General features: G+C 41.1%; 1 protein-coding gene across 4 annotated transcripts in view; it reads left to right on the top strand.

Annotated features, from left to right (window-relative positions):
• clec16a (C-type lectin domain containing 16A) overlaps positions 1-8,562 on the top strand; it is a 53,596-nt gene extending 45,034 nt beyond the window's left edge. For 3 of the 4 annotated variants that reach the window (XM_013913437.1, XM_013913436.1, XM_013913438.1), the window contains 3 exons: positions 1,065-1,235; positions 4,085-4,222; positions 6,055-8,562. In XM_013913437.1, the coding sequence (XP_013768891.1) occupies positions 1,065-1,235; positions 4,085-4,222; positions 6,055-6,644 (899 nt within the window). In that variant the 3' untranslated portion in view covers positions 6,645-8,562. The remainder of the gene's footprint in view (positions 1-1,064; positions 1,236-4,084; positions 4,223-6,054) is intronic. The other variant, XM_013913439.1, reaches the window with a different exon arrangement.
• Positions 8,563-18,592: the final 10,030 nt, after the last annotated feature.

Genomic DNA, 18,592 nt, shown 5'->3' with positions numbered 1-18,592 from the left:
TCTTCTAAGTTCTAAAAGTGATATATTTCCCCTTTTTTAAAAAGTTGTCAGTCGTATGTCTGTTTTCTTTTTGTGACGCTCTGATGATCTCAGAGTCATTTCTTACATTGCTATAATAAGCCTGCTGTTATGCCAGGATATGTTTGACCATCTTCTGGCTAAAGTGGTGGGTGTTTCCTTTAACACAAAAATTACTAAAAAGTCCTTTGGCAAATAAGGATGGATTTACCCGTCAGTCCCTTGTACTTCCCCCCACTGAAGTCCAGATTCTTTAGAATTACACAAAACTCATAACAATATAAAATCCTGCTAATGCAGCAAAGTTGAGGAGGATGTGATCCTCACCAAAATAGTCAGTGTGGTCACAACAACAGTGTCAGATTGACTCATTGCCGATATAATTGTGCATACAAAAACATTTCTTGCTTAAATAAAATTTACTGTACTGTACAGAAAGCCGTCACTCCTGACTTTGTTTTGCTTCCATGGAGCCAGACTTTCGCTTTTAATTTTACAGACGTCTTGAGCAACAGTTCTCCAGGCTTGCTGAATGTATTTTTTTCTTTTATCCAAACCCTTGGAATACCTGAGTATGGTGTGTAATGTGCCCTTTAAAAAGCCTCATCAGAAATTATGTCAGTGGAAAGATAGTTCCCAAGAAGCCATTCTTAAGGAAGGGAAACTGGGAGAAAAGCCTGAGTTGTGCCTAATTCCACAAGAATTGGACTGAAAGTCAGTGGCAACAGGTCTGATGGAGTGATGAATCCAAATTTGAACAATTGTACCACCATGCAATACCATCTGAAAAGCTTCTGCCTGGCATCAGCTGCATTTTTTCCTTGTATCCTTTATACTGTTTCCATGTATGTTTGCATGTTATGACGTCTTTCCACTGGCTTTGCAAATTATAAAAAGGAGTGGTTCAAGATTCTTGTGCAATACTGTCATTGTATTAAAGACAGGTGGGTATTTTGTGTCCTGGAGTTTGCACTGGATCCTTAACTGTAACATGAACCTGTCCCACAGGTCAGTACTACACTTTCACTTTTTCTTTCTCTCTTTAGCTTTGCTGGACCTGCCTGTGCAGCCCAGTGCAACAGAGGTGTTGGGTTTCGCTCAGACTGCAAACACTTCAGCCAGTGGCCTGCCTTTCCGGTTCTACGAGCAGTCTAGGCGGGCACCAAATGATCCCACGGCAAATAGATCAGTTTTTGCCTCTGTCGATAAAGTACCAGGTAACACACAGATGCACGTACCGTCTCAGCTTTTATCTCAGACCAGCTGTTTATAGCGTCTGACCCAGTGGTACTATGGTTTTGTTATTGCTTTTATTTCTTTAGTGTTGGGGTTGAACATTAGATAAGTGCTTCACTAAAAACATAGATTAGATGCTTTGAATAGAAAAGGGATTCTTCAGAACTGAGCTGAAAAGTCCCTTCATATTACTTGCATTTTAAAAATTCTTGCATTTGTTCATCCTTTACAGGGCGCTCATCGAAATACTTTGACATTTTTATGTTACAAATGAAGGTCAATTAAGTTAGTATACACTGTTTACATGTTAAATGTACAAGAAAACACATAGAAATGTTTATTTTAACTTCCTTAACTGACATGTCTGCTTGTCACAAATATATCACCCACATCAAAGTACATTCCTGCCCAGTGACTTAACTTCTTCATGGTTCTTAGTGAGGCTGTAATGTGACGCAACTGAAGGTTCAAGAGAAATCAAACCCAGCTGAGATATTTATACTCGTATTCAGAGCGTTAAGATCGCTTCAACTCTAAAACTGAGTATGTGTGTACTCTCAAACACAGGATGTTCTATTCTGTAGCACAGAAGTTGTTCCCTTGGGTATTGTTGGGATTTCTTCTATAATAAACCTGAATTGAATTGCAGTTCCCTTATTCCATAAAGAAGCCGAGCAGACGGCTTTAAAGAAAAAAAGTGTCCATTTTGAAGTCTATACTGAGCCCACGTTGAACAAAACATTAACAGTGAAGTGTAGATCTACTGAAAAATACTGAGATCTAAATTGTAAATATAGAACACAAAGTCAATCTTAACAAAATAAATCATACATATTGAATTACTAAATCAACTTTAGCAGACAAGATACCAGTGTAGGCAATGTAAGTGCAATAAAAGGTGTTATAAGCTCATAAAACTAAACATAATGACACTGTTCACTATTCGTGGCTCGGAAATGTCTAAATGTGTTGAATTTCTCATTGTATAATAGTACACAATCCTGTGGCAACATCCAGTTTACTGGGATTTACTTATTGAGCGCTACATTATGATGTGCGATACCTTTTTTTTTTTTAATGCCCAAAGTATTGCTTACTACATGCATCTGGTGGACATCTAAAAATAGACTTTCCAGTTTTAGTTGAACGTGTCAAACGATCAAATGTGGCGCCACCGTTTTCATTCCAAAATTTCACTCATTTCAAGAAATCCTACACAAACAACACATATCTGAACATTTAGGGCAACTATTCAACCACATAATGTGTGAGTTTCATCAACCCACCACTGTTAGTTTCAGTATTATGACCACAGATGAAAGAGTGGGCAGGGGCGAAAAACCAAATTTCCCAAATTCCAAAAGAACTGTGAAGTCGAAATGCTGTGGGTTACTGCTGATTGGTTAGAAACAATGATGTCACTATCTGTTACATAGCCTGATCTATGCTGATTGGCTTAGGTTTTTGCATGTGGTTGTTTTCTCTAACAGTGATGTGGCAAGGCCTATTTTGAGATCTTGTGAAGTTCCCTGTATATGGTTCCTCACTCGATAAAGCAGTGAATACTGTTCGTACTGTTGTGCTTTACTTCGGTCGCTCTGTCTGTTCCTGTAATATAATCCCTGTGAGTAAGTCCCACTGAGTACATAATCCCTTTTCAATGGATTTCCGTGAGTTATATCACTGTACTCACTGTATCTTCAGCTCCTGAATACGACTCTTTTGTCCTCCTTAGCAGGAGAATCTCCTCTGGAGTTACAAGGCACCCAATTAGTAGTTTTATTTTTCCAGAGGGCAACACGTGGGGTAGATTATGAAGCCTGTTCTTAAATCTTGACACGGTATCATTACCTCAGCTGAAACAGTTTGGAGCTTCAATTAATACGACTGTATGCCCTTACCATGTCAGTCCAGTGTGTGTAGTGTGTAAGCAGGTATGAAGGGCTTGTTTACCAAATCTGTATCTGCCAAATATTAAATATGCTCACAACTGCTGCTTCTGTTGCTGTGTTGTGGTGGTGAATAATGTCCTGAAAGTGTCGCAGTGAAATCATAGTTTCATCGTTTTTTGCAGTGAAATAGTGTAACGAATAGCACTGAACATCCTGAGGTACGACCGCACGGTTTTTATTCAGGTACAGGTCTGACTGACCATCAGATTTCACTCAGTTCACCCTCTTATCGAAATGGAGTCTCGTGCAAGATAATGAAGCTTCCCTCCACAGTAACTTCGAGGTCACTGTGACCTTGACTTTATTATTTATTTGTTCACTAAATTCTAATTAGTTCATCCTTGCAAGTAAAAGTTGGTGTCACACTTGAAGAAATTCTCTTCAGATGTTCAAGAGATTCCACATTTAAAAGGAGACAGACAGACATCCAAAAACATATCGGCTTTGGCCACAGGTGTCCCAGTGGGTACGTAAAAGTTATCATGACATCAGTAAATGCTTGTGATACGCTGACCCTTATGCTAATATTTAACAGCTATGGGCTTCTAAGAAACTGAGTGAGGAATATGCAGGTTAAGCAAAATGGATGAGCTGGATTCATTGTGGAAATATGTAGCATGCAGATGAAGTTAAAATCAAGCCTTTTCTAAATCAAGAACAGACACTGTTTCTTGGGAAATGTTTGCAAGCTGTGGGATCTGCCCAAGCGTAGAGGTTTCTAAATTTTACCCAAGCTTTTTTACGAGCCACATTAATTAGTTTATTTTGTAGAATATTGGAATAAAAACGCCTCTTTTTATGTGTGTTTGTAGCAGAGAACACTTAAGAGACCGTTTGAGTTGCTAATGGCAAGGGTCTGTCTGTTGCACTCATTCCAGGGTTTGCAGTGGCTCATTGCGTGCCCCAGCACACTCCCTCACCCCTCTCCTCACCCTCACCTCCCTCCAGTGGAAGCGGGAGCACGGGGCGATGCGACTCTGTTACTGCAAGCACGACATCAGCTCAGAGTCCTGCAGGTAACGCTCACACGGACGCACACAAACCACCACTGCTCCTGCAGGCGTAAGCATGAAGACAAACTTATATTACACATGCTCTGAATTTAAATAAAACGTTTAAGTGACAAAGGAACTCAGTCCTTTGCAAATTATTGTAGCACGCCAGTGTGCCAAACAACTATATTTGTGTTACAATGCATGCACACACACCTCCTTGACATATGGAGAGTTTTGGGTGTAACTATAATACAACTACATACACAAACCTCCAAAACCACAGTAGCTGGCAGTGGTGTTTCACTGTGTCGTATAGATGCCTATGTGTGGTCGACGTGACAACGTAAATAATCATATTGGCTCCCTCCCACATCGGTTAAATAGTTACAACACAGCACTGTTCCCTTGCAGATTCAGTAGATTCCTGCTACATGAAGCAGCTGTTGTTGTGGATTGGTGCCAAATAAATAAAATTGACTAACAGCCATTTTCTTGCTCATGAGTCCACTGTTATGTCTTTCCAAGCAATAATCAAGCTTGCAAAGCAACGTTGGCATGACAACCTGTGCGTCAGAAAAGAGGTGCTCCAGCATGGCCATCGTCTGAATGTGCAGGGAGACAGTCTTTGAATGGTGAATAAGATAAAAGAGAAAACAGTGAGGCTTATCAGCTGTTTAAGGGACTTTACACAGAAGATTATAAAAAGCTACTGATGATATACTGATCATTTTTGGGGTTTAGTAGTTACACAATAACACTGTCATATGTAAGGGCCCATGATTGAACCACCAACCACATGATAAACTGGGAATCATTGAATTGAATACCAAAGCAGGTAAAGGCTGCTCTGATTGGATTCACTGATGGGATTGATGACAGTAGGACAGCGATGCTTGTGATGTAGGAGTTGAATAGATGAAACTGTTTTGTTTTTGTTTTTCTAAAGACAAATGCGGGTGGAGATGGAGCAGGCTAGACCAAATGTTTCCAAATCATGCAAACATACTCGTCTAGTTTATTTTATTGCTCTAAAACAGCTTTTCTGTTGTTGTTTACTCTTGTGAAACATACCTCACACTCTTACGATGTAAGTATGCCTACATCGTAGTTTATAGTATACAGTCAGGGCTGGGTTTTTGTTAGTATTGCTCCTGTTGCCACAGCTACTAAAATCAGATTGTGCAGTGGTTCCCATGATGGAGGACATTTAGGCTCTAAGAGGCTTAGAAAATAGTCTTAACCTTGTCAGCGGGGACTGGCAGATTCTTTACAGTGTAAACAGAGCGCTTTGTGTGCCTCAATTTCCAGTTGATGCAAATCCTCAGTGGTCTCAGGTTCCTATTGGCTGTGTATATTTAAAATTCTAAAGGTTTCAGAAACCTTTAGAATTGGAAAATACTGAATTTTGCCAAAATGGAATATGGTACAGTACATTTAACCAACAGGTTTAACCAACATTTAACCAACAGGTGAAAGATCCCTGGTTTGATCCCAGGAGGAAACACAGATTCATTTGGGGTTTTATCAGGAAGGGCACTAGTGTGAAAATCTGCCAACTCTAACGTGCAGAGTTAGCGGTGGTTCTGGCACCCTGTGAATAAGGGAGCACTGAAAGGTTTTTGTCTGTTATGCAAAGACTTCCGATATGAACTTTCTTTAAATTGACCTTGATACACTCACCCAGTGCCTCTGTATTTTTATCTGTTTCCTTTAATTAGAAGCTGCTCTTTTTACCCACAGTCCCCTGTGTGGACTGTGCTACAAGCTACATCATTTCCCACCCCAGTGCTAATCCGTAGAAATGTCTGCCTCTGAGTTTAGCTCCCTCACTGTCTTCTCTATCACTCTCCTAGATGACTGTATACTTTTGGAGCACACTCCGCCCTCATCCTCAGGCGGACAAAGTGAAGGAGGAGGTGGAGAAGTAACATTAGTCTCCTCTGCTCCCTCAACCCCAGCTCCAGCTCCAGCTCTGGCCCCGAGCCTCACCCCAGCCTCCCAGCCCACTATTTCACTCCTTACCGACAACAGCGCAGACACCCTGAGCGTCGAGTCGCTCACCCTGCTGCCGCCTGCCGACCCACCTCGCCTGCACCTGTGCACCGGCCACGTCACAGCGGCTCAGTCCCTACAGAGACCAGATGCCTCTATCGCAGAGGAGGAGGAGGAGGGGGACGACGAGTTGGTTAGGAAAGACGAGGAGGACGGCTCGCCGATAGATGAGACTGAAACAGATGCAACGGTAAAAGAGGAAACCACTGAGACGACCGAGACTGTCACACCCACAGATGAGGTTCCAGAGAGAACAGATGAAATACAAGGTGAAGGCACACCTAAAGAGCTCAATGGGGACCTCGAGCAAGAAAGAGAAGGCGTGACAGCTGCAGAGTCTGATAATGCAGAGTTAGACACTGAAACACCAGACTCACCTGAGCTGGATTAAGGAACATGCAGTACTCGTGCAGTCACCAGTGTGATAGATAATATACCAAGCTCATGATGGAAACTGTAGGTTAGAAAGTGATGTGAATAGTCCAAGAGGCTTTCGGAAGCATCTCAACATTTTGTATTTGCACATGAAGAAAGACTCAAAACAGACACTGGTCAACGAGGGCTCAAAGCACATTTGGCTTTCCGTGCTTTCTAAGCTCGTGTTTTCTCTTCTTTTTCTTTTTTTTTTGGCACATGTGTGTCGAGGCGCGCAACCAGCAACGTTTTTTACTCATTCTGATTGTGTATGAGCTCAAACACATACCACACGCTACTGCTGCGAGCTGCACTTTTCGAAGACCTATTTTTGTGTCATATTTTCACATACCGGGTTACCACATGCATTTCGGTGGTGTTCACGACTATGCTAAACACAGAACACCACTGCAAGTCAGATGGGTTAGCAGTTTCTGTCACCCTGCAACTGCTGCTGGGTTGGGTGGGGTGTGTTTGTAGGTTTTACATATTTTTCCATTTAGTGAGCAGCGCATTTAAAAATTTATCAAGTCATCTCTAGCATAAGCTAGGCGGGAGCAGGTCTCAAATTGTAAATGTTCACCATCTCATCTAATTCATAAAGCTGAATAACCAATCGGTGCCATGACTAACCAAAAGAATTAATGGGAAATCTGATCGGGATCGCTCAAGGGCTGTAAAATAACTGGAATAGTACTGCTCAAGTCTGTTCATTCAGTTATTCATTCACTCTGAGAGTCTGTAGGGACACAGGTTGCTAACTGAGAAGCTATTTATTGTTTATTTTAGAAAAGTAAAAGTTGGTTTGTTGAATTAAACTCACAGGTTAATGTTAGTGATGTTGGATGTTCAAGTCTGCACAAAACAACACTTGGGTTGAATGTATCTGCTGGTTTCCTCCTGACACGCTAACGTGAGCTCATTCTCCATGGATCTGGCTTTGACTACATGAATGCTTTCACACCTTAATTTGAAAAAGAGGGTTATTTTTAAAAAGAGCTTACTGCCTCCAAAAATTTCTAAAACACAGTGTTTGGATTTTTTCGTTATTCTTGTGGCATTACAGATAAATATTTTCAGGAACAAGTCACAGCTCTCACGTGAGTGTCACGGGGGAAACCCTCACATGCTCCTCTTCTTTTTCCTTTTTCTTTTAATCAGATGAATGAAGCTTTACTACTGCAATAATCTTAAGAGCTAACCAACGAGGGGAGAAATGAATGTAATGGGTAACCTGTCTCTCCAAACAGCAGTGTTTGATCAATTTGAATGAAACTGGTGTGTTTTAACTTGAATTTGTGACTTGATTTGTAAATTATAGGATTAAAGCACACTCTTCAGTCCATCTATTCCCATAATTTCCTGCCATTCACCTCCTCCTCGCTCACACACCATCTTTTTCTGTGCCATCCTCACGCAGCTGAAGTCTTAATGCTCGGAACATTCTTATTTTTTTAACTGTACAGTCCTCAACAAGTTTCTAAAATGAGAACTTCGGAGCAATACAGTCTCTTATTATTTCCATCTTGCTACTGTAAATAGCAGCCGAATGATAGTGAAGTTCACGGACATGCTGAAGAGGCTTGGCACAGTTTGGAGAGTTGATAAGAGGCTTTGTAGAGAGCATATTTTCATGTTCCCTGCAGCCACTACCAATCTCTACCAGAACATGCAGTCACAAGCTTCCATAAGTCTCTGATTGTAGTGTGTGTGTGTGTGTGTGTGTGTGTGTGTGTGTGTGTGTGTGTGTGTGTGTGTGTGTGTGTGTGTGTAAGTGAGAGAGAGAGACAAGTTTGTTTGCTCTGTAAATGCTATGAGCTTTTAAACCTGTAATTATTGTTAATGAACTGAAACAGATGACTAAATAAAGAAATGCAATAAATTATTCTACTTAACTACAGTGACACTGCAGTGTGAACCTTATTATCTCTGCCAAGGAGATTATGTAGCTGACTGACTCACGAGTCAGGGAAAAGGTGGCGGGATGGGCAAGCCACAGGCTGTATATAAAAGATGTGCATTATCCAATGGTTTGTAAAGCCAGAGGTTATGAGAAGCTGGATTTATACTTATCACCTAAAGCTAGCTAGCTTTTTAGGTCAACAGATACTGCAAATTAGGCATAAATGGTGTAAAAGAGTACAGAGAACAACCTTTTACAATTAAACACACAGTTGTTGGGATTTTCCCTGCGCCCTCAAGCAGGAGGCCCTGGTTATACTTGAGAAGTCTTATCAGGCCTGGGAGTGCCGGAGAAATAGGTGTTTTATGGAGGAGGATATCTGGAATAACCTGCTTAGCCTTCTGCCACTGCATCCCAATTTCACATCAGCAGAATATGATGATGCTTTAAAAGGAATGAGCACCACAAAGAAAGGTCACCTTCGGGTTGCTAGTCACACAGGCCTAGAGACCTTTCGGCGACAATCCAGCAACCTCCAGTCGCAAGGTAGAAATGTGCATTTCCCACCCAGATGTAAGATGCTGGCAGTCACTCAAAATTGATTACTAAAGCCCCATTCACACAGGCCTACAGACTGGTCAGTCACCCCATGGTAACCAGCAGTTGCTAAGGAAAAGTGTGTATTCCACAACTAGTTGGCAAGTGGTTGCTGGTAGTTGCTAGAATAAAACTGGTTGCATAGAGGTACACACTGTTACAGCAACCATCTGCCTGGGGTTGGTTTGGTCAGAAGCTCCATTTGCCAGTAGCGTGCATGGAAGATGGAAGAGTTGTCTACAAACTACAAGCAGTGAAAATATGAAAAAAATAAATGGAGAACTTTCACCTTCAAAGTAAAAGTTGTGCTGAGGTATAAATTTTCCTTTGAAGGCACTTTGAAGATAAACCGTCTTTCCAAACCCACGCATTTAAGTCTCATTAACGCTTAAAGTAATGCATCTTAATTAGCACTTTGAAGTACAGGCAGGTGCTGACTTCTAACGTTTTAAAGGATTTCTGTGCCACAATTCTGTACAACGCCGGTAATGGCGAAACTGCTAGCTCTACTTATCACTTGGAAAACTGCACATTCCAGGAAGTGCATGCACACTGCTACGAAATGGTTCAGCACATGACCAGATCTTTTTTACACTGTAATTTACAGTATTGTGCAAATGGCACCTCATTTCTTTAAATTTCACCTCCCAGGCACCAGACTTGTTTTGTTTTTGTGTGTGTGTTTTGTTTTTTTTTAAGTGGTCTTGAGCAATACTTCCCTACGTTGTGTCATCCTTTTTCAAGTTTCACTACTGCTCTGAGAGTAAATAGGTAAGTTTTTACAGACAAATCAGCGCCTTCCGTACAAGCTACTGGTGACCACAGTAGTAGTTTGGACAGCACCAGCTTTGGGACAATTATCACCTGGCGACAACCCGGAACTTCCAGCAACCTTTCACCAACCACTTGCGAGTTACAAATTTTCCCTACCAACTGGTGGTTGACAGGGAGTCACTGGCAACTCTCTGGGCCTGTGTTTGACGAGGGTTTAGCTGAGGTGACACCTACCTTCCAGCTAGCAGCCAAGTCCGCCCTCACCTGTTACTCAGTGTTGCAACAGGCTTAACTATGTATAATTTTAAGCAATATTAAAATGTAAACAGGCGAGTTTTAAAAGTAAAGGTAGTCACTTTAATAAAAAATCCTCTGCCGACTGGCTGTTTAAGCTGAGCGTTTTAGCATTAGCTTCACTTTTTATATAACATGTTTTTGCTACAAATGTTGAACTGATTAAATGGTGTTTTCTGTGCCATAAGCAATGTAGCACATGAGGTACCTTTGAAATCAATTAATCAGGGCAAGTTCACAGATCCCTTCGTTGGATTTCATGAAAACATGTCTCAGATTATCCTCAGACTTGCTAGCTCTGCAAGAGACTGCCAGCATGTCCACTTGGTAGACATGACTCTGATAAGTGGAATAAAGTTGACGCATTGATGGATATTTACAGACTATAAAAAGGCTAGCACTTACACTTCTGTGTGAGTGGTATGAGAGTTCAAGACAAATACATTTTATATCACCAGGCAGTCCATGACCTTGTGTTCAAACCCCCATACAACAAACTTTATATGGTGTGTGGATCAGTCTGTTTTCAGCTTTGACAGATGATCCCTAGACCAAGTCACATTATCATATGGATTTTGGCTTTTAAAAAGTACTTTTCCACTGCACTTAATCGAAACATTGTTTTGAGAAAGCTAAAAAAAAAAGCCTGTCTGGCTTTTGATCACTTTGGGCGTCCACTTTTAAAGAAAAATGCATTTAGCCCAGTCCACTAATGACAATAGTGGACTACTGGCCTTGGTCGAGGTCTGTGCTCTCCGAGTGCCCTTCAGGTTTTACTTGCAGACAGAAAGTGAGAGAGGATGGTGCTCATTTCTTTTGCTTGTGGTTTTCTTTCCCCTCTTCACAGAATCACAGCTCAATACTCTAGCACAGCAGAGGAGGTTCTCCTCTGTGTTTCTGAGAGTGTGGGAAGATTTCCACTGATGTTTGGGTTGCATTTCCTTTCTGCCGCCGACTGAGTTTGGTGTCAAGTAACACACACACACACACACACAAGGAATTCGCAGAATATTTTTAAGGCTGATTTGTCATTTGATTCAATTTTAGTTCAGATGTATTTGGTTTTGAAACATGGCGATTTCTGAGAAATCAGGCCCTCAAAATCTGGTCCTAAAATCTGGGGAGTCATCAGGAGAGAAGTGAAACAACCACCTCGATGTCACTATGAAACTTCGACAGGGATGTCTGTCATTTCTCTAAAGAGAAAATTTTTTCGCTCCGCAGTTCTAACAGATATAATGAGGATGTTTCCAAGTATGAGGCTTTTTGACTTGAATGTGCATGTGAGATGTAATCTGCTGGAGCTTATGACGTTACGCTTCGCACCCTTATGTTATGGTCCTGTGGCTGCTGCAGGAACCCTCAGTCATTGTGTGGTCTGTACGTGTCAACTTTTTTTTTGTTTATCGCGGTTCCTCTCTTCAGGGAAGTCTGGTGATGTGTGCGTAAAAGTGAAGAGGTTCCTGGTACTGCAGCAACACTCTGTGTGTGTGTTTTCTCTGTACTAACCGCAGTGACTGCGATGATTGGAGATTAGTCTGTGCACTCATATGTGTTTCATATGTATGAAACAATGATTCTCTTTAAAAGTGCATCGTACTTCACATGCGCCACTTTTAAGATGATGCTGTTCATCAAAGATAACTGGTGCACTTACGCTCTGGTTTTGTTCGTGGTGCACGGTGCAGCTGAACTGAGGTTATCTTTGAGCGTTTGGCAGCTTTAGTAGAAATGGATTAAGTATAACGTGTAGAACAGTTACAATATTTTAAGGAGACTTGTGTGCCACAATGTGCAGCAGACAAAAGTCATTTTTCTTAACTTGGCCCAAAGGCTGGAAACGGGAAACGGCTAGCTCTTAGTATCACCAGGCAAACAGCACAAATTCCAGGAAGTGACTGCACTCCGCTAAGAAATGGTTCAGCGCCTGACTCCCCCCACCCGCACCATGTCTTTTTTACACTGTGATATTTAGTACTGTGCAAAAGTCTTGAGTCACCCCTCATTTCTCTATATTTTGCTTCCAAGGAAACAAGATTTCATGTGATTTTTTTTTTCTTTTGTTTTATCTGATCAGCAATAACTTATCACAGCAGTTGTTCTTTAGACTTTCTGAAGGTCTTTCAAAGTTTTTTCTTTGGACATTGGCTGCTTTTTCACTCATTTTCAGTGCAGCTCTTGTAGCTGATCGTTTTTAGAGGAAAGTCCCAACAATTTCCGCGTCTTTAGTTTAATCTGTAAAAAATTCTAAAGGTGACACAGTTTGATAGACATCAAATAAGAACTTTTCACCAACAATGTGATTCCCAAAGAGTTATTAGGTGAAAATGTGGCCTATCTCAACATGGTGTGCAGTGTGTCCTTAAAATATTTGAGGAAATTGGACAAGTGAAGGACAAAAAAGCATCAAGCCTATCTACAGAAGAGGAACAGTATCCGAAAGTCATGTCATGACAAATCCAATGACAAATTTTTGGTTTAAATCATCACTGATATCAGTTCAAGAGAGAGGGATAACAGTGAGTGTCTACAGCCATCCATAAACGCAAGGGAAGCTCTGTCGAGGTTTAGGCGTACATTTCAGACACTCATGTTGGGGATGTTGTCAAAGCTGATCAATGCTTTACTTTTCATCTTGATTATTTTCCCAAACACACTGTCCATAGAATATATCTGGATAGAAAAACACACAGTGGAACACTATCAGTTATGGACTGGCCTCACCAGAGCGTGGACCTCAACATCATTGGAGCAGTGTGGGATCATCTTGACAGAGAACAGAACAAAAGGAAGCCAACATCCAAGAAAGAGCTTTGAATGGCCTTCAAGAAGCCTGGAGAACTATTCCTGAAGACTACTTAAAGAAAAGACGAAAAAGCTGCCTAAGAGAGATCAGACTATGTTGAAGAATAAAGGCAGTCATGCTAACTCTGTCTTTGCCTTATATATTGCATTTCCATTTATCTTTGCACATGTTTTAATTAATCAAATAGAGAAACAAGTGTAGGCTCAAGACTTTAACACAACACTGTAACATATTAGGAGACCTAGAAGGCAGATTTTGTTACCTTATGATGAGGCTAAGTTAGTTAAGGTGTTGTTCTGGCCAAAGTACCCTATGACCTTTTCTGGTAAACACACTCATGCTAACTACAGGCTGTAAATGGATGACAGTCAGGTATTTCTGATATGATAAATCATGGAATGAAGTCAAAGTGTGCCTCTTTGACGCTTTTCAAGACACGCACAAATTCATTTCAAAACCAAGTGTGTGTGGGTATGTGTGGGTGTCGGGGGGAGGTTGGGGGAGGCCAAAGCATAAACATAAATTGCTATTCTGTGACTCAAGGATCTGAAATTGTTCTGGTAACTGCACAATGTCAAGTTCCTTGTAAGTGTCGGTAATTCAAAATTTTCTCAATGAGTACACAAAGCAGTGAATGATGCGCCATTTAAATCTCTGTGACGTCTCTGCATAATAATACAAAGATAACAAGCACCTCATGCGATTTTCTCTTTATATAGAAAATTTTTAATTCTGAGCTTTATTTTAAGGGGAAAACCTTAAATATACTCTTTTTTTTGCCTGTTTCATTTATCTGAGGGCAGGCATGAATAGATGAATCAGAAATTCAGATAATGTCAGGCCTCCTTGGATGAGGGTATCTAGTGATAATGGCCGAAACACCCGATGAATCCAAGGTCCACTACTGACGATGTGTCCCAAACTGGTAAAGTGTCTGGGCTGCCTTTCCTCATAACAGCCATCCCTCAAGATTTTCTCCATTTACAGCAATGCAGGACTGTAATATCTAGTCCTTTTTACTGAATTGGTCACAAAGTGAAGGGGTCGATGGTTTTCTGTCTTTTGCTGGCACATTCTTATGTCCCTCTGTGTTATACTGCATAATCCTACTACTAGTTACGAGGCTCTATGAGGTATCCTTACTATCATGAGTTATTAGTTGCAACCACCCACAATGTAGGTCATAGGTTAAGTATTTAGTAAAATATGCTTAGTGAAGGATAATTAAGCATGGAACTGTCTGTTTGTTCAATACATACGCAGTTGGATCCTTACACGTTTGGACACTTTATTGACATTTTGTCTCAGATGTTCAGCTTTACTTCAAGGGTCTTCGTTTTGTTTTGTATGAACTGCTTAGGAGTTACAGCAATTAACTCCTACACAGAACTCATTTACAAATTGAATTTAATAGAATTTTATTGATCGATAGACTGAATCGCAGTTACAGGTGAGACCTGTTTCCTCGTTGTTCAATGACATATTAAGTGGGTAAAAGACCTGATGTTGATTTCAAGTTCTGAACTTGCATTTGGTATCTTTACATTAGATTGTGAAGATATTGCGAGAGAAGATACTTTGAATATCAGTACACTCAAGAACATGATGGCCAGATTAGACTTGCCTGCTTAGTTCTTGACACATGAAACCGAGATTTATTTGTGGGGAAAGTCTAGAGTAAGAGAGAAACAACTAATTGAAGATGTGAGTGCTGATGAATTCTGAAGTGTACTCAGATTCAGCTATATGACATCAAGGGAGGATTTAAAATGATCGTAGCACCTTTGTTAAACCCCTATTCATTAAAGCTAAAGGTCTGCACTGTAATCACATCTTGATTGCTTTATTTGGTTAGCTTTGGTTAGTAGGTTGTTTAGGTCACTGTGTTGGTTTACAGTGATATGATATGGATATATAATATAAATTTGTCCTACTACTCTTTCAACTGCTACTGCTACTACTGTACCTGCTATTCTCATGAAAGTCATATGTCTTGAATCCAACAATGGAATCAGATCAAATGTGATTGTCTAGAGAAAAAATGTAATCTTTTGTGTGCGCGTTCCTCGTCTTTCATGAGAGAAGTCTGGAAATGCTTTAGCTGGGAACTATTTAGTCATTAGCATTGAACATATTTTTCCCACGTATGAAGCAAAAACTAGAAAAACCGCTTCTACCTCCTCCAACCAGTCTGGTTGCAGCTTTCACCAGACTCATGTGATTCATAGAGCAGTGGAGCGTAGCTATAGCTAGTGTCAGGATTGGTGTCGTCAATTCGGTGTGAGACCCTTCCTCTTCTGCTCCTTAGTTACTTCTTTGAAAAAATGACCAGAAAGCTGTTTGTACAACGTGGTCATCTGTGAAATGATAAGAAGATTGGTTCAGTGAAGAGCCTCTTCACTTTTGGCAAAGTCAGTTCTGAAGCTTGTTGTGGTTATCTGATGACCAGCACTTCCACAGATCTGCCATCACCACATTGTTCATTGTGAAATATCCCCACTAACAAGAACTGGAAGAAGGAAATGGAAAACAGGAAATGGATGACTAATGATTTTTCAGGGAAATCTGTTTTTTCATCACTTCTCAACAAGAAGTAACAGGAAAGACTCGTCCAAGAAAACTCAAGCAAGCAGCGAGGCTCTCCAGCAGCCTGCCTGGAAGCTAAAAGGGGGCTAATAGCCTCCACCGCAGAAGCAGTCATGTCCTGCGATGATGGGAGGATCTCTTTCATCAGAACCCTCCGATTAAAAGTACAGCAGAATCACAGTTCTGAAAATGGAGCGTCGCATTCATACTGAACGTCATGCAACACCTCCTCTTTTTACGCTTCTCCGCCAGCCTCATTCTGAGCGTCCCTTTCTCTCTCTCTCTCCCCTTGGGCATTGATTGTCAATTGATTTCTGTAGAAGCGCGTGCAAGTAAAGGACAGAAAACTCCACGCGGAGGATTCCACAGAAATCAGCTGATAAGCACATAGTTGCAGAACACCTCACTTCACCTTTCACTTCTCAAAATAGTCAGGAATGTCCTTAAAACCAAGACGCTTCAGAGTGAAACTGCGCTACTGTGTGACTCACTCGTCACCAGCCTTCAACTCCCTCCCCACTCCACGAGATACAGCCTGCGCTCAAATGTCAATATCAAATATAATTTTAAGATAAGTCTTTATAAGAATGGATGACTGATAGCGCCTATATAAGCAAAGGCATTACAATCATTATCGTTACTCATAATCCACTCTATGACTTGGTGTGTGTTCCTCTTCCTCAAGCTGAGGTAATTATATCCTCAAACTAGTCAAGTTTACTTGAATCAACTGTGAGTATTATATTCAGTATGACTCATTGTTTTATGTTTGTTTGTGTGTGTGTGTGTGTGTGGCTTCAATTGTCTAGACTCAAAAAAAATTCCCCTAAAGAACACAGAGCTTTATTGGTAAGGTTTGGTTTTCAGCGTTGGAGTTTTGGTTAGCTGTGAGGAAAGGATAGGAGTTTAGGTAAGCTGACAACGTCAGCGCAGAAATGAAATGTGCTCCACACAGTGTGAAACAGTGACACACTGCTCTCACAAATGTCATGAAACTGCTAAATTCAGCCAAATTGTGATGCTCTTAGGCGATAAAGCTTTTTATCGCCTCACATGTAGATCACAGTTCCCACACAGTCTGCATTTGCAGTTTTACATGTACAAAAGCAACATCAGTTTACATGAAATCAGACTTTAGGAAGGAAAAGGAAAGGCTTAATCAGCTGGGAAACTGGCACCTGGGGGGCTAACACCTAGCCTGGTTCTTTCAGTAATTAGCAATATGACAGTATACAATTGACACCAACTAATACGGTCACTTGTGAACGTCCTCTATTTTATATCTGTAAATGGAAATGGACTGATTCTTATATACTGCTTTTCTACTCTGCTTCAGCAGTCAAAGCACTTTATACAACATACCTCATTCACCCATTAATACACACACTTTTTCCACACCTAAGTGCTTTCTATCTGAGAGTCACACACATTCACACTTCGATGAACACATCAGAGACCAACCTGGGCTTCAGTTCCTTCACCAACGATACTTTGGCGTGCAGACTGGAGCCGCCAGTAGCCAACCAGGCCAAACCACCAACCTTCCAGTTAGTAGATCACCTGCTCTACTTCCACCTCACTTTGATTTCTGTAAAAACCAAAGAGTAAACCAGCGGATACCATCATAGCATTCTCTACTACTACATCAGATTTCCTTTAAGCAGTACACATGCCAACAGGAAAAAGCCTTGGAAGGCTGGAAGGTAGGACAAAAGAAGGTAGGCCAAAAGTACTGAGCCATTGTGTCCACGAGAGCTGCTGAGCCATAGGAATCCATGCCCCAAAGGTTGCCGCAGCAATGGCTTACTATTACAACACCACACTCTATTTTAGTGAGCTTTGGGGCTTTCACAAATCTTTGTAAAGGCAAACCACATTTCTAGGTGACTGACTTTATTCACTTGTAGCAAAGGGACAGAAAACATGTGACTCCAAAGATTAAGTGGCACGGCCCAATACTTTAGTCCATTGCCAGGTAGCTGTGAACTGTTCACACTGCGTACACTCACACTTGTAAAGATTCATTGGTGTTTGGCAGTCTGTGAATGTCTTCACAAGCCGGATACTCAACATGTAAACAGGAAAACAAGGACTTTTAAATCCATTCATACTGAGGTCTAAAAAGTCTGGTTGTGGGTTCAGACGGAAGTCCCTTAACTATTGGCTGAGGCCGCTCAGTTAGAGCTGCTCCTACTGCTACTTCTACAGCTTTATTTAAGTATGTGTAAAGTCACAGTTGCATTATTATCATCAGGTATTAGTCACACCCCTTAGTTCATTTTAGGGCAGCGTGGTAGTAACAATGAAGTGTGAATGCTAACTTCCTTTAAAAAAATACGCACACATTCCAGTCATGTGAGTCGCACTCAGCCAGGTGTGCCACCTGCTGTTGCCGCACTGATTATATCAAAAGAAAAGACAAACCCAGCTTTGACTGGAAAGCAAGTCTCTAAGGTAGTGCTTCTGTTGTTTAGTTTGTCTTCACTGTTATCACCTGATTTCTTTTATTACTTCAACTCACTGTGTTCATTAACATACGATTAATGTATTTCCTACCCTACTCAAAGTTTATTTCTCATAACTCGAAGCCTGACCTTGATCTATCATGTATCTGTCTAACCACTAACCCCAAAAATTTCCCACTTCCTCTTGAGAGCATTTTAATCTGTACTGGGTCCAAATTAGATTGAAAAAGCAACACACACACACACACACACAATTCATTACGTGTCACCTCTCCCCCTGATTCTGGTAAGTGTGTCTGTATCTAAGCGTAACAGTCCATTTACTACCAAAGTAACCCCACCCACCTGTCACTTTGCCCTACCGAGATGAATCACCAAGTGACGGTATACTGTACAATAACCTTCCCCATTTCCTCGTGTCTGTCTGTCTGTAATGTGAGGGTGTGTGTGTGTGTGTGTGTGTGTGTGTGTGTGTGTGTGTGTGTGTGTGTGTGTGTGTG

This window comes from Pundamilia nyererei, unplaced genomic scaffold (genome assembly GCF_000239375.1).
Source record: "Pundamilia nyererei isolate P.nyererei 1_Seehausen unplaced genomic scaffold, PunNye1.0 scaffold00132, whole genome shotgun sequence".
Classification (NCBI taxonomy): Eukaryota; Metazoa; Chordata; class Actinopteri; order Cichliformes; family Cichlidae; genus Pundamilia; species Pundamilia nyererei.
This window is presented reverse-complemented; position numbering and strand designations above follow the sequence as displayed.